This window comes from Oncorhynchus masou, chromosome 13 (assembly GCF_036934945.1).
Source record: "Oncorhynchus masou masou isolate Uvic2021 chromosome 13, UVic_Omas_1.1, whole genome shotgun sequence".
In the NCBI taxonomy this organism is placed as follows: domain Eukaryota; kingdom Metazoa; phylum Chordata; class Actinopteri; order Salmoniformes; family Salmonidae; genus Oncorhynchus; species Oncorhynchus masou.
Genome location: NC_088224.1, coordinates 84,753,258 through 84,770,360, shown reverse-complemented (window position 1 = coordinate 84,770,360; position 17,103 = coordinate 84,753,258). Strand labels below are relative to the sequence as shown.

General features: G+C 46.6%; 1 protein-coding gene across 7 annotated transcripts in view; it reads right to left on the bottom strand.

Moving 5' to 3' along the window:
- LOC135553156 (arf-GAP with Rho-GAP domain, ANK repeat and PH domain-containing protein 1-like) overlaps positions 1–17,103 on the bottom strand; it is a 106,534-nt gene that overhangs the window by 35,205 nt on the left and 54,226 nt on the right. For all 7 annotated transcript variants that reach the window (XM_064985307.1, XM_064985309.1, XM_064985310.1 and 4 more), the window contains 2 exons: positions 704–878; positions 438–572 (listed from right to left, as the gene is read on the bottom strand). In XM_064985307.1, coding sequence (XP_064841379.1) covers positions 438–572; positions 704–878 — 310 coding nt within the window. The remainder of the gene's footprint in view (positions 1–437; positions 573–703; positions 879–17,103) is intronic.

Genomic DNA, 17,103 nt, shown 5'->3' with positions numbered 1-17,103 from the left:
GGACTAGAGAACTAGAGGAAGGGACTAGAGAACTAGAGGAAGGGACTAGAGAACTAGAGGAAGGGACTAGAGAACTAGAGGAAGGGACTAGAGAACTAGAGAAAGGGACTAGAGGAGGGGACTAGATAACTAGGGGAAGGGACTAGAGAACTAGGGGAAGGGACTAGAGAACTAGGGGAAGGGACTAGAAGAAGGGACTAGAGAACTAGGGGAAGGGACTACGGGACTAGAGGAAGGGACTACAGGACTAGGGGACGGGACTAGGGGAAGGGACTACGGGACTAGAGGAAAGGACTACGGACTGGAGGAAAGGACTACGGACTAGAGGAAAGGACAAGGGGAAGGGACTATGTGAAGGAACGAGGGGACTCAAGGAAGGGACGAGGGGAAGGACAAGAGGACTAAGCAAGAAACTAGAGTGTGTGTGATTGGCTCACCCTCCTTGGCCTTGCGCTCCGTAATAGGCCGGACCATGGAGGCGGTCTTGAAAAGGAAGCCATTGTGAGTGACAGGGTGCTGTGGTGAATAGTGTTGAGGCTCCATGTCCCCAGTCACCTCCGAACGAGGCAGCTCTGCAGACACACAACACGCACAGTAATTATTCAACAGGAATAAACAACATGTAAATATGTGAATGAATACAAATGAATATGAATATATATGAATAAACATGTTATCTGTCAACAGGAGTGTGTGTGTGTACCTGTGTTGAGGTTGTGAGAGAGGAACTGGGCCTGTAGTTTCTGGTTGTGTGCGAGTGCCAGGGAGAGGGGGGAGGGACAGGCAGTCTGGCCAGTAGAACAGTTCACATCAGCTCCACAGAACACCAGACACAACGTTTCCAGCACATCACTGCACTGCACGTTTATACACAGGGCCTGGAGAGGGAGAGCGAGAGAGAGTGAGAGTGGGGGAAGAGAGGGTAGGAGGGATAATTGTTTCAAATTCAGAAAATGATCACTTTGTCAGTATTATCTAGGAGGAACTAACTTGGCTGCCATGGAATGATGTTATGGTGAGTAGGAGCTTTTTGGTAGAAACAGCAGTGACCAGATTGTCGTTGTAGCTGTGCCACAGCAGTATTAGTAAACTTGTTTCTGAATTCATGGTTCAGGGTCTCAGGCAGTACTAGAACACCGTGACACATAACCTAGGACATTACACAAGCCTACATTCCAAACCTTACTCCTACCTACAGTCCACCTGTTGTTGTTGTTGGGCAAAGCAGTGGTGCAGCTTGAGTCAGAGCTGTGGTTCAGAACAATCCACTCTTAAAGTGTTTCTCAACTGAGACCAATTACACATCTCTGAGGACTTTTAGGTTGAGGGGACAGGGGGTAAAATCCTCCAGGGTGTATGGACAGGGACAGGGTAAGGGACAGGGAGGTAAAATCCTCCAGGGTGTAGGGACAGGGACAGGGTAAGGGGACAGAGAGGTAAAATCCTCCAGGGTGTAGGGACAGGGACAGGGTAAGGGGACAGGGACAGGGAGGTAAAATCCTCCAGGGTGTAGGGACAGGGACAGGGTAAGGGGACAGGGAGTTAAAATCCTCCAGGGTGTAGGGACAGGGACAGGGTAAGGGGACAGGGAGGTAAAATGCTCCAGGGGACAGGGACAGGGTCAGGGTACAGGGAGGTAAAATGCTCCAGGGTACAGGGACAGGGTCAGGCTAAGGGGTCGGGGGACAGGGAGGTAAAATCCTCCAGGGTACAGGGACAGGGAGGTAAAATCCTCCAGGGTACAGGGACAGGGTGGTAAAATCTTCCAGGGTACAGGGACAGGGTGGTAAAATCTTCCAGGGTACAGGGACAGGGTGGTAAAATCTTCCAGGGTACAGGGACAGGGTGGTAAAATCTTCCAGGGTACAGGGACAGGGTAAGGGGAGAGGGAGGTAGAATCCTCTAGGGGACAGGAGGGTAAAATCCTCTCGGATACAGGGACAGGGTGGGAGTATATGGGATGAGGGGACAGGTTAACCAGGCTAGGAAATGAAAGCAGTCAGTGAGGGAGAAACTGCTCCGTTGAGAGAGACCAGGAGAGATGGAGGGAGGAAAGAAAGGAGGGTGTTTTTACAGATGAGCTCAACGCAGCCTTCCAGCTTGAGCACACTGAGCCCAACACAGTAACACCCACCTTGTTACACACACATGCTGCCAAACTCTCTCTGAACCAACAACCCCCCCCCCCCCCACACACACACACACACAGCTGCACTCTCTGAACCAACAACCCCTTCCCCCTCCCCCCACACAAACACAGCTGCACTCTCTCTGAACCAACAACCCACACACACACAGCTGCACTCTCTCTGAACCAACAACCCACCCATGCTACTGCACTCTCTCTGAAATTAACAACCCACAAACACACAGCGGCACTCTCTCTGAACCAACAACCCCCCCACACACACACACAGCTGCACTCTCTGAACCAACCGATCCCCCCCCACACAAACACAGCTGCACTCTCTCTGAACCAACAACCCACACACACACAGCTGCACTCTCTCTGAACCAACAACCCACACACACACACAGCTGCACTCTCTCTGAACCAACAACCCACACACACACAGCTGCACTCTCTCTGAACCAACAACCCACACATGCTACTGCACTCTCTCTGAACCAACAACCCACACATGCTACTGCACTCTCTCTGAACCAACAACCCACACATGCTACTGCACTCTCTCTGAACCAACAACCCACACACACACAGCTGCACTCTCTGAACCAACAACCCACACACACACAGCTGCACTCTCTGAACCAACAACCCACACATGCTACTGCACTCTCTGAACCAACAACCCACACATGCTACTGCACTGTCTCTGAACCAACAACCCACACATGCTACTGCACTCTCTCTGAACCAACAACCCACACATGCTTCTGCACTCTCTCTGAACCAACAACCCACACATGCTTCTGCACTCTCTCTGAACCAACAACCCACACATGCTACTGCACTCTCTCTGAACCAACAACCCACACATGCTTCTGCACTGTCTCTGAACCAACAACCCACACATGCTACTGCACTCTCTCTGAACCAACAACCCACACATGCTACTGCACTCTCTCTGAACCAACAACCCACACATGCTACTGCACTCTCTCTGAACCAACAACCCACACATGCTACTGCACTCTCTCTGAACCAACAACCCACACATGCTTCTGCACTCTCTCTGAACCAACAACCCGCACACGCACACCTGCAATTTCTCTGAACCAACCACTCTCCTCTCCCTTCCTCGACTCTCCCTCGCCTGTTTCTTCTTCATATCCCTCCCATCAGTCACATGAGGGAAACCAGAGTCGGGGATTCACACACTCAGGTGTGGGCTATAGCAACCAATCGGTTCACAGGAAGGCTGAGCAAGAAAATAAGAAAAAGGCCTCTGAGAAATAAGTGCTTCAAGACTTCCAGCCCTCACACACACACACACACACACACACACACACACACACACACACACACATCTGCACACGGAGGAATCCAAGACTTTTAGACAACCCCTGGAGAGGCAGAGAGAGACAAACGTTTTTCAGAGGACCGTGTGGACTGCACTCTATACCCTGGGTGTGTCTCTGAAAACATAACTCAGTTAGCTACAGTCCTCCTTTCTACAGAAAAGATTAACAAAAACATGCAAGTCTTGTAATCAGAGAGTGATTACAGATACCACTTCCCTCGATCCCCCCCCCCTCCAACTAACAAAGGTTTTACCCGCATGAAAAGCAGAGGATCACACACACACGAGACAGGAAGTGATCCATATGTTCCAGCATTACCTCACCAGAGACCGGGCGGGCAGACAGAGACCGGGCGAGCAGACAGAGACCGGGCGGGCAGACAGAGACCGGGCGGGCAGACAGAGACCGGGCGGGCAGACAGAGACCGGGCGGGCAGACAGAGACCGGGCGGGCAGACAGAGACCGGGCGGGCAGACAGAGACCGGGCGGGCAGACAGAGACCGGGCGAGCAGACAGAGACCGGGCGAGCAGACAGAGACCGGGCGAGCAGACAGAGACCGGGCGAGCGGACAGAGACCGGGCGAGCGGACAGAGACCGGGCGAGCGGACAGAGACCGGGCGAGCGGACAGAGACCGGGCGAGCGGACAGAGACCGGGCGAGCGGACAGAGACCGGGCGAGCGGACAGAGACCGGGCGAGCGGACAGAGAGAGCGAGCGGACAGAGTTACCGAGCGGACAGAGTTACCGAGCGGACAGAGTTACCGAGCGGACAGAGTTACCGAGCGGACAGAGTTACCGAGCGGACAGAGTTACCGAGCGGACAGAGTTACCGAGCGGACAGAGTTACCGAGCGGACAGAGTTACCGAGCGGACAGAGTTACCGAGCGGACAGAGTTACCGAGCGGACAGAGTTACCGAGCGGACAGAGTTACCGAGCGGACAGAGTTACCGAGCGGACAGAGTTACCGAGCGGACAGAGTTACCGAGCAGACAGAGTTAACGAGCAGACAGAGTTAACGAGCAGACAGAGTTAACGAGCAGACAGAGTTAACGAGCAGACAGAGTTAACGAGCAGACAGAGTTAACGAGCAGACAGAGTTAACGAGCAGACAGAGTTACCGAGCAGACAGAGTTACCGAGCAGACAGAGTTACCGAGCAGACAGAGTTACCGAGCAGACAGAGTTACCGAGCAGACAGAGTTAACGAGCAGACAGAGTTACCGAGCAGACAGAGTCCACTCTCTCTCTCGCTTTCTGTCTTTCTCTGCCTCTCTTTCAGTTCAAAGGGCTTTATTGTCTTGGGAAACATATGTTTACATTGCCAAAGAAAATGGAATAGACAATAAATAAAAGGGAAATAAACATTAGTAAACATTAAAGGTTTTAAAAGAATATAGACATTTCACATGTTATAATTTTGGTTATGTACAGTGTAGTAACAATGTGCCAATAGTTGAACTATGAACGGGAAAATAAATCAACTGAAATATGTATTGTATTTATGTTGTTTGTGCTTCACTGGTTGCCCTTTTCTTATGGCAACGGGCCACAAATCTTCCTGCTATGATTGCAGACTGCGTTAATTCGCCTAACACATACGAGTGGGTCATTGTTTGATTTGTTTTCAAAGTCTTTGTGGATCTGTGTAATCTGAGGGAAATATGTCTCTCTAATATGGTCATACATTTGATAGGAATTTAGGAAGTCCAGCTCAGTTTCCACCTCATGGGCAGTGGGCACATAGGCAGACCTGGCTCTTGAGAAGACAGCCTATCTCAATTCAATTTCATTTTAAGGGCTTTATTGGCATGGGAAACATATCACCAAAGCTAGTGAACTTGATAAAACAAAAGTGGAATAAACAAAAAATAACAGTAAACATTACACTTACAGAAGTTCCAAAAGAATATAGACATTTCAAATGTCATATTATTTTTAGTGTTGTAACGATGTCCAAATGGTTAAAGAACAAAAGGGAAAATAAATAAATATAAATATGGGTTCTGTTTACAATGGTGTTTGTTCTTCACTGGTTGACCTTTTCTTCTGGCAACAGGTCACACATATTGCTGCTCTGATGTCACACTGTGGGATTTCACCCAGTAGATATGGGAGTTTTTCAAAATTGGGTTTGTTTTCAAATTATTTGTGGATCTGTGTAATCTAAGGGAAATATGTGTCTCTAATATGGTCATACATTTGGCAGGAAGTTAGGAAGTGCAGCTCAGTTTCCACCTCATTTTGTGGGCAGTGAGCACATAGCCTGTCTTCTCTTGAGAGCCATGTCTACCTACGGTGGCCTTTCTCAATAGCAAGGCTATGCTCACTGAGTCTGTACATAGTCAAAACTTTCCTTAAGTTTGGGTTAGTCACCGTGGTCAGGTATTCCGTCACTGTGTATTCTCTGTTAAGGGCCAAATAGTATTCTAGTTTGCTCAGTTTTTTTGTTAATTATTTCCAATGTGTCAAGAAATTATCTTTTTAGTTTTCTCATGATTTGTTTGTAAACACAGAGATCAAGAGATCAAAACATTTGACATACCAATTAGGATCTGGCTAAAAAAAAAATACTGTAATCTGTTATAGAACCCTTGTCCTTTATGGTTGTGAGGTCTGGGGTTCGCTCACCAAACAATAATTCACAAAATGGGACAAACACTAAATTGAGACTCTACATGCAGAATTCTGCAAAAATATGCTCAGTATACAATGTAAAACACCAATAATGCATGCAGAGCAGAATTAGGCCAATACCTGCAAATGATCAAAATCCAGAAAAGAGCATTTTAACTTCTACAACAATCTAAAAGGAAACAATTCCCAAACCTTCCATAGCAAAGCCATCACCTACAGAGAGATTAACCTGGAGAAGAGTCCTCTAAGCAAGCTGGTCCTGGGGCTCTGTTCACAAACACAAACACACCCCACAGAGCCAACAATAGAGGGATAAGGATAGAGAGAAAGAGGTGTGAATATAAGGGATAAGGATAGAGAGAAAGAGGTGTGAATATAAGGGATAAGGGTAGAGAGAAAGAGGTGAGAATAGAGGGATAAGGATAGAGAGAAAGAGGTGAGACTATAGGGATACGGATAGAGAGAAATTGGTGAGACTATAGGGATACGGATAGAGAGAAAGAGGTGAGACTATAGGGATACGGATAGAGAGAAAGAGGTGAGACTATAGGGATACGGATAGAGAGAAATAGGTGAGACTATAGGGATACGGATAGAGAGAAAGAGGTGTGAATATAAGGGATAAGGGTAGAGAGAAAGAGGTGAGAATAGAGGGATAAGGATAGAGAGAAAGAGGTGAGACTATAGGGATAAGGATAGAGAGAAAAAGGTGAGACTAGAGGGAAAAGGATAGAGAGAAAGAGGTGAGAATAGAGGGAAAAGGATAGAGAGAAAGAGGTGAGACTATAGGGATAAGGATAGAGAGAAAGAGGTGAGACTATAGGGATAGGGATAGAGAGAAAGAGGTGAGACTAGAGGGATACGGATAGAGAGAAAGAGGTGAGACTATAGGGATAAGGATAGAGAGAAAGAGGTGAGAATAGAGGGATAAGGATAGAGAGAAAGAGGTGAGACTAGAGGGATAGGGATAGAGAGAAAGAGGTGAGACTAGAGGGATAAGGATAGAGAGAAAGAGGTGAGACTATAGGGATAAGGATAGAGAGAAAGAGGTGAGAATAGAGGGATAAGGATAGAGAGAAAGAGGTGAGACTAGAGGGATAGGGATAGAGAGAAAGAGGTGAGACTATAGGGATACGGATAGAGAGAAAGAGGTGAGACTATAGGGATAAGGATAGAGAGAAAGAGGTGAGACTAGAGGGATACGGATAGAGAGAAAGAGGTGAGACTATAGGGATAGGGATAGAGAGAAAGAGGTGAGAATAGAGGGATAAGAATAGAGAGAAAGAGGTGAGACTAGAGGGATAAGGATAGAGAGAAAGAGGTGAGAATAGAGGGATAAGGATAGAGAGAAAGAGGTGAGAATAGAGGGATAAGGATAGAGAGAAAGAGGTGAGAATAGAGGGATAAGAATAGAGAGAAAGAGGTGAGACTATAGGGATAAGAATAGAGAGAAAGAGGTGAGAATAGAGGGATAAGGATAGAGAGAAAGAGGTGAGAATAGAGGGATAAGAATAGAGAGAAAGAGGTGAGACTAGAGGGATAAGAATAGAGAGAAAGAGGTGAGACTAGAGGGATAAGAATAGAGAGAAAGAGGTGAGACTAGAGGGATAAGAATAGAGAGAAAGAGGTGAGACTAGAGGGATAAGGATAGAGAGAAAGAGGTGAGAATAGAGGGATAAGGATAGAGAGAAAGAGGTGAGAATAGAGGGATAAGGATAGAGAGAAAGAGGTGAGACTAGAGGGATAAGAATAGAGAGAAAGAGGTGAGACTAGAGGGATAAGAATAGAGAGAAAGCGAGTAAAGCCAAGTTCTAGAAACTGATCTCTTCCTGGTAGCCATATTGACGCACATCCAAAGTCTAAACAAACAACCCCATAAATGGTTTAGTGCAGTCAGCCATACAGCCACACCACGTCTGCACCCACCCAGCACTTACCGTGCACACTGAACAAAAATATAAATGCAACATGTGAAGTGTTGGTCCCATGTTTCATGAGCTGAAATAAAAGATCCCAGAAATGTTCCATACGCACAAAAAGCTTATTTCGCTCCAATTCTGTGCAGGAATTTGTTTACTTCCCTGTTAGTGAGCAAGATAATCCATCCACCTGACAGGTGTGGCATATCAAGAAGCTGATTAAACGACATGATCATTACACAGGTGACCCGTGTGCTGGGGTCAATAAAAGCCACTCTAAAATGTGTCATTTTGTCACACCACACCACAGATGTCACAACGGTGTGAGGGAATGTGCAATTGGCATGCTGTTGGTAGATGATTGAATGTTAATTTCTCCACCATAAACTGCCTCCAACGTCGTTTTAGAGAACTTGGCAGTACATCAAAATGGCCTCAACCACAGACCACGTGCAACCACGTCAGCCCAGAACCTCCACATCTGGCTTCTTCACCTGCGGGATCGTCTGAGACTAGCCATCCGGAAAGCTAGTTAAACAGGAGTATTTATGTCTGCAAGAAAGCCCTTTTTGTGGGGAAACACTCATTCTGATTGGCTGGGCCTGGCTCCCCAGTGGGTGGGCCTATGCCCTCCCAGGCCCACCCATGGCTGTGCCCCTGTCTAGTCATGTAAATCCATAAATTTCGGCTTAATGAATTTATTTAAATTGACGGACTTCCGTAAAATAATTTTAATTGTTGCATGTTGCGTTTATATTTTTGTTCAGTATACATTTTAGTCATTTAGCAGACTTATCCAGAATGACTTACAATTAGTGCATTCATTTTAAGATAGCTAGGTGGGACAGCCTCATATCAGTCAAGGTAATTACATTTTGGGGGTCGGGTGGGGGGTGCTGTGGGATTAATCAAGATAATCTTATCAGAAGATTTCGGGAAGATCGGCAGGACTCAGCTCTCCTGAAGTTAGGGGGAATTCAGAAGATCGTCAAGGACTCAGCTCTCCTGAAGTTAGGGGGAATTCAGAAGATCGTCAAGGACTCAGCTCTCCTGAAGTTAGGGGGAATTCAGAAGATCGTCAAGGACTCAGCTCTCCTGAAGTTAGGGGGAATTTAGAAGATCGTCAAGGACTCAGCTCTCCTGAAGTTAGGGGGAATTTAGAAGATCGTCAAGGACTCAGCTCTCCTGAAGTTAGGGGGAATTTAGAAGATCGTCAAGGACTCAGCTCTCCTGAAGTTAGGGGGAATTTAGAAGATCGTCAAGGACTCAGCTCTCCTGAAGTTAGGGGGAATTTAGAAGATCGTCAAGGACTCAGCTCTCCTGAAGTTAGGGGGAATTTAGAAGATCGGCAAGGACTCAGCTCTCCTGAAGTTAGGGGGAATTTAGAAGATCGGCAAGGACTCAGCTCTCCTGAAGTTAGGGGGAATTCAGAAGATCGGCAGGGACTCAGCTCTCCTGAATTTGTAAGTCGCTCTGGATAAGAGCGTCTTCTAAATGACTTAAATGTAATGTAAATGTAAAGTTAGGGGGAATTCAGAAGATCGGCAAGGACTCAGCTCTCCTGAAGTTAGGGGAAAACTTGTTCCACCATTGGTGCTGTGCCAGGACAGACAAGAGCTTTGACTGGTATGAGCCGGCCCCTCGTATGTGTGGGAGGGCCAATATACCTGAGGTGGCGTAACCGAGTGCTCGGGTTGGGGTGTAGGTTTGAACCACACAGACATATTGAGAAACTCCTAAACCACTAACACACACAAACATATCCCAAACAATCCACACACATTCCTCTGCATCTCATAACACTGTCAGCCTACAGTCACACTGTCAAACTAATATTCTCAGTGGTTCCGATCTAATCACTGGGTTGGTTGATGAATTAGAATGTGGAGGTTAGCTGTGAGGTAGACTGGCACCCATGTAAAAGCAGTGCTTGCCTGTACTGCAGGATGCTAGAAAAGTGTACATCATGTAGCTTCACTATGTTATAAGTGTGAAGTTTAGCAATCAAATGAGGATAAAAGTTATTCCTGACCATGTCAGCTACGTGGCAAAAACTCCTGGCACTAGATATAATATGATAGCATAGCTTAGCAGAGTTGTGCTATAAGATGCTAGCATAGTTTAGCTGTGATGTGCTTTAAATGCTAGCATAGTTTAGCTGTGATGTGCTTTAAATGCTAGCATAGATTAGCTGTGATGTGCGATAAGATGCTAGCATTGTTTAGCAGTGATACGCTATAAGATGCCAACATTGTTTAGCAGTGAAGTGTTACAGCATAAGACGCCAACATCGTTAGGCTGTGATGTGCTAGAATGCTAACATAGTTTAACAGTGATGTGCCATGGGATGTTGGCATACAGGTAACTGCCAAAATAACGGAAAAACCAACATAAAGTGTGTTAGTAGGGTGTTGGGCCACGAGCCAGCAGAACAGCTTCAATGTGCCTTAGTATAACTTCTACAGGTATCTGGAACTCTATTGGAGAGATTCGACACCATTCTTCCATGAGAGATTACATAATTTGGTGTTGATGGTGGTGGAAAACACTGTCTCGGACGCCAATCTACTGTAGAATCTCCCATAAGTGTTCAATTGGGTTGAGATCTGGTAACTGACACATACACACATCCTTTAAATCCCCTGTGCTCCTTCTTCTAGCCATGGTACCCAAAATAATGGGCAACTGGGCATTTTTACACATGACCTAAGCATGATGGGATGTTAACTGCTTAGTTAAGTCAGGAACCACGCCTGTGTGGAATCACCTGCTTTCAATATACAGTGGGGAGAACAAGTATTTGATAACCTGCAAAATCGGCAGTGTTTCCTACTTACAAAGCATGTAGAGGTCTGTACTTATTTTTATCATAGGTACACTTCAACTGTGAGAGACGGAATCTAAAACAAAAATCCCCAAAATCACATTGTTTGATTTTTAAGTAATTAATTTGCATTTTATTACATGACATAAGTATTTGATCAACTACCAACCAAAGAATTCCGGCTCTCACCGACCTGTTAGTTTTTCTTTAAAAAGCCCTCCTGTTCTCCGCTCATTGGCAGTATTAACTGCACCTGTTTGAACTCGTTACCTGTATAAAAGACACCTGTCCACACAATCAATCAAACAGACTTCAACCTCTCCACAATGGCCAAAACCAGAAAGCTGTGTAAGGACATCAGGGATAAAATTGTAGACCTGCACAAGGCTGGGATGGGCTACAGGACAATAGGCAAGCAGCTTGGTGAGAAGGCAACAACTGTTGGCGCAATTATTAGAAAAATGGAAGAAGTTCAAGATGAAGGTCAATCACCCTCGGCCTGGGGCTCCATGCAAGATCTCACCTCGTGGGGCATCGATGATCATGAGGAAGTTGAGGGATCAGCCCAGAACTACACGGCAGGACCTGGTCAATGGCCTGAAGAGAACTGGGACCACAGTCTCAAAGAAAACCATTAGTAACACACTATGCCGTCATGGATTAAAATCCTGCAGCGCACACAAGGTCCCCCTGCTCAAGCCAGCGCATGTCCAGGCCCATCTGAAGTTTGCCAATGACCATCTGGATGATCCAGAGGAGGAATGGGAGAAGGTCATGTGGTCTGATGAGACAAAAATAGAGCTTTTTTTGTCTAAAATCCACTCGCCGTGTTTGGAGGAAGAAGGATGAGTACAACCCCAAGAACATCATCCCAACCATGAAGCATGGAGGTGGAAACATCATTCTTTGGGGATGCTTTTCTGCAAAGGGGACAGGGCGACTGCACCGTATTAACGGGAGGATGGATGGGGCCATGTATCGCGAGATCTTGGTCAACAACCTCCTTCCCTCAGTAAGAGCATTGAAGATGGGTCGTGGCTGGGTCTTCCAGCATGACAACGACCCGAAACACAGCCAGGGCAACTAAGGAGTGGCTCCGTAAGAAGCATCTCAAGGTCCTGGAGTGGCCGAGCCAGTCTCCAGACCTGAACCCAATAGAAAATCTTTGGAGGGAGCTGAAAGTCCATATTGTCCAGCGACAGCCCTGAAACCTGAAGGATCTGGAGAAGGTCTGTATGGAGGAGTGGGCCAAAATCCCTACTGCAGTTTGTGCAAACCTGGTCAAGAACTACAGGAAACGTATGATCTCTAATTGCAAACAAAGGTTTCTGTACCAAATATTAAGTTCTGCTTTTCTGATGTATCAAATACTTATTTCATGCAATAAAATGCAAATGAATTACTTAAAAATCATACAATGTGATTTTCTGGATTTTTGTTTTAGATTCCGTCTCTCACAGTTGAAGTGTACCTATGATTAAAAAAAAGTACAGACCTCTACATGCTTTGTAAGTAGGAAAACCTGCAGAATCGGCCGTGTGTCAAATACTTGTTCTCCCCACTGTACTTTGTATCTCTCATTTACTCAAGTGTTTCCTTTATTTTGGCAGGTACCTGTAGTTTAGCCGTGATGTGCTATAAGATGGAAGCATTGTTCAGCAGAGTGGGAGAGGGAGCGGACTCTTACAAGTTTGTCCATTCAGAAAGGTGAGACTGCGGAGAATCTGACCACACAAAGAACACATGGAGTCACACATACCAGTGTATCTCTACCCCAAACACACAAACCCCCGTCTCTCCCACATACATACATACATACATACATACATACATACATACATACATACATACATACATACATACATACATACATACATAATTACTGTAATACCCACACACTATCAATCACAGACACACACAGGCAGCTGGGATTATGATATACTGGACACAGACCAAAGTCTGGCTTCAGCGCCATTCAGACATCTACTCGGACACACACTCGGATTCATACACACTCGGATTCATACACACTCGGATTCATACACACTCGGATTCATACACACTCGGATTCATACACACTCGGATTCATACACACTCGGATTCATACACACTCGGATTCATACACACTCGGACACAGCATTCCAACATGTCTCCATCCAGCTGAGCATAGAGGAAGGGTAAGGCTGTGAGGCAAAGTCCATTTCAATCATCCAACTCACATACTGTATTTACACAGTTCAACACTCACACAAATACAACTCTGAGAAACACACCAAAATAAATACAACCCTCAAACACACAGTCCTGCTCACATTTTATACACATGACGCACAAACCAACACTTATCTAAAAGATACAAAACAAGCCTTTTCCACAAACATACAGACACACAGAGCACAGAGTTATACTGGCAAACAGCTACTTCAGTAGTACACTCACCCATGATCTGACATTATAGTCCTCTTGACTGTCACTGGTGTGTGCATGGGTGTGAGTGAGTGCATGTGTGTGCCAAACTGAATAGTTCCAAGTGACAACCCTCCAAGAGCACTCCTCACAAAGCTACACGTCAACTACACCACACCAGGAAAGAAAGAAAGAGGGACAGACAAACTTTCCCCAGCTCCACTGATCTGATCCAAACAATGAGACAGAGAAAAGGGGCGGAGAGGAGAGCAACTCTGGAGAGGAGGAATTAGAACACATTCCTGTAGAAAGACCATGATGATGTCAGAGGGAGGGGTGGAGTCCTGCCACAGTTAGATAAACAAAGCAGCATGAGCTCCGACACACACTAATAAATGCCAGAGGTGGGCTTAGGCCCAGGGAGAGCACGGAGAGAAACACTGTCCAGATAAGAAAATGGAGCAGAGAAAGTGAGAGAGAAAGCGAGAGATAAGAAGGGGGAGCAGGAGAACAAAGGATTCATTTAGTCCAACGCATAAAGAGACTGAGAGTGTGTGTTTCTCCCTATGCTGTTGCATCCTGGCCCAACAATCAGAATCAGAGAGAAAACCTCCTGTATTTTGAGTTTCTTTAAATCTCTGCTGCACACACACACACAGGGAGTGAACAGATGGTAAACTAAATCACTTAAGGAGGGAAATGGAATCACTCAAAGTCAAGTGATGAATGTGATTCAGAGACAGACACAGAGACAGACACAGAGACAGACACAGAGACAGACACAGAGACAGACACAGAGACAGACACAGAGAGATATGTGCAGTTGGCATTGCTTCTGGTAACTGGGTTAAGAGGCTATTGACTGACCCAGCTAAGAGCTGTAACACTGAGGCATTCACTACACAGAAACACACACACACACACACACACACACACACACTGAATGGAAGAGATGGGGCGAGATGGAGGGGTAGTGGAGGGGATGGATACTGAAGGATTAAAGATACCGGAGGGATATACTGTAGATACTGGAGGGGTATACTGTAGATACTGGAGGGGTATACTGTAGATACTGGAGGGGTATACTGTAGATACTGGAGGGGTATACTGTAGATACTAGAGGGGTATACTGTAGATACTAGAGGGGTATACTGTAGATACTAGAGGGGTATACTGTAGATACTAGAGGGGTATACTGTAGATACTAGAGGGGTATACTGTAGATACTAGAGGGGTATACTGTAGATACCGGAGGATAGGGATACCAGAGGGGTATAATGTGGATACCGGAAGGGCATACTGTAGATACCGGAGGGGCATACTGTAGACACTGGAGGGGTATACTGTAGATACTGGGGCGGTATATTGTAGATACTAGAGGGGTATACTGTAGATACCGGAGAGGCATACTGTAGATACTGGAGGGGCATACTGTAGATACCGGAGGGGCATACTGTAGATACTGGAGGGGCATACTGTAGATACCGGAGGGGCATACTGTAGATACCGGAGGGGCATACTGTAGACACTGGAGGGGTATACTGTAGATACTGGGGCGGTATACTGTAGATACTGGGGCGGTATATTGTAGATACTAGAGGGGTATACTGTAGATACCAGAGGGGTATACTGTAGATACCGGAGAGGCATACTGTAGATACCGGAGGGGCATACTGTAGATACCGGAAGGGCATACTGTAGATACCGGAGAGGCATACTGTAGATACCGGAGGGGCATACTGTAGATACCGGAGAGGCATACTGTAGATACCGGAGGGGCATACTGTAGATACCGGAAGGGCATACTGTAGATACCGGAGAGGCATACTGTAGATACCGGAAGGGCATACTGTAGATACCGGAGGGGCATACTGTAGATACCGGAGGGGCATACTGTAGATACCGGAGGGGCATACTGTAGATACCGGAGGGGCATACTGTAGATACCGGAGGGGCATACTGTAGATACCGGAGGGGCATACTGTAGATACCGGAGGGGCATACTGTAGATACCGGAGGGGCATACTGTAGATACCGGAGGGGCATACTGTAGATACCAGAGGATAGGGATACCGGAGGGGTATAATGTGGATACCGGAGGGGCATACTGTGGATACCGGAGGGGCATACTGTAGATACCGGAGGATAGGGATACCGGAGGGGTATAATGTGGATACCGGAGGGGCATACTGTAGATACCGGAGGGGCATACTGTAGATACCGGAGGGGCATACTGTAGATACCGTAGGATAGGGATACCGGAGGGGCATACTGTGGATACCGGAGGGGCATACTGTAGATACCGGAGGGGTATACTGTAGATACCAGAGGGGTACACTGTAGATACCAGAGGGGTACACTGTAGATACCAGAGGGGTATACTGTAGATACTAGAGGGGTATACTGTAGATACCAGAGGGGTATACTGTAGATACCAGAGGGGTATACTGTAGATACCAGAGGGGTATACTGTAGATACCAGAGGGGTATACTGTAGATACCAGAGGGGTATACTGTAGATACCAGAGGGGTATACTGTAGATACCAGAGGGGCATACTGTAGATACCGGAGGGGTATACTGTAGATACCAGAGGGGTATACTGTAGATACTAGAGGGCTATACTGTAGATACTAGAGGGCTATACTGTAGATACTAGAGGGGTATACTGTAGATACTAGAGGGGTATACTGTAGATACTAGAGGGGTATACTGTAGATACTAGAGGGGTATACTGTAGATACTAGAGGGGTATACTGTAGATACTAGAGGGGTATACTGTAGATACTAGAGGGGCATACTGTAGATACTAGAGGGGTATACTGTAGATACTAGAGGGGTATACTGTAGATACTAGAGGGGTATACTGTAGATACTAGAGGGGTATACTGTAGATACCGGAAGGATATACTGTAGATACTAGAGGGGTATACTGTAGATACCGGAGGGTTATACTGTAGATACAGGAGGGTTATACTGTAGATACCGGAGGGGCACACTGTAGATACCGGAGGGGCACACTGTAGATACCGGAGGGGCACACTGTAGATACCGGAGGGGCACACTGTAGATACCGGAGGGGCACACTGTAGATACCGGAGGGGCACACTGTCGATACCGGAGGGGCATACTGTAGATACTAGAGGGGTATACTGTCGATACCGGAGGGGCATACTGTAGATACCAGAGGGGCATACTGTAGATACCGGAGGGGCAAACTGTAGATACCGGAGGGGTATACTGTAGATACCGGAGGGGCAAACTGTAGATACCGGAGGGGCATACTGTAGATACCAGAGGGGCATACTGTAGATACCGGAGGGGCATACTGTAGATACCAGAGGGGCATACTGTAGATACCGGAGGGGCATACTGTAGATACCGGAGGGGCATACTGTAGATACCGGAGGGGCATACTGTAGATACCGGAGGGGCATACTGTAGATACCGGAGGGGCATACTGTAGATACCGGAGGGGTATACTGTAGATACCGGAGGGGTATACTGTAGATACCGGAGGGGTATACTGTAGATACCGGAGGGGTATGGATACTAGAGGTGTATACTGTAGATACCAGAGGGGTATGGATACTAGAGGGGTACACTGTAGATACTGGAGGGGTATACTGTATATAGCGAAGGGGTATGGATACTAGAGGGGTATACTGTAGATACCGAAGGGGTATGGATACTGTAGATACTAGAGGGGTATACTGTAGATACTAGAGGGGTATACTGTAGATACCAGAGGGGTATACTGTAGATACCAGAGGGGTATACTGTAGATACTAGAGGGGTATACTGTAGATACCCGAGGGGCATACTGTAGATACC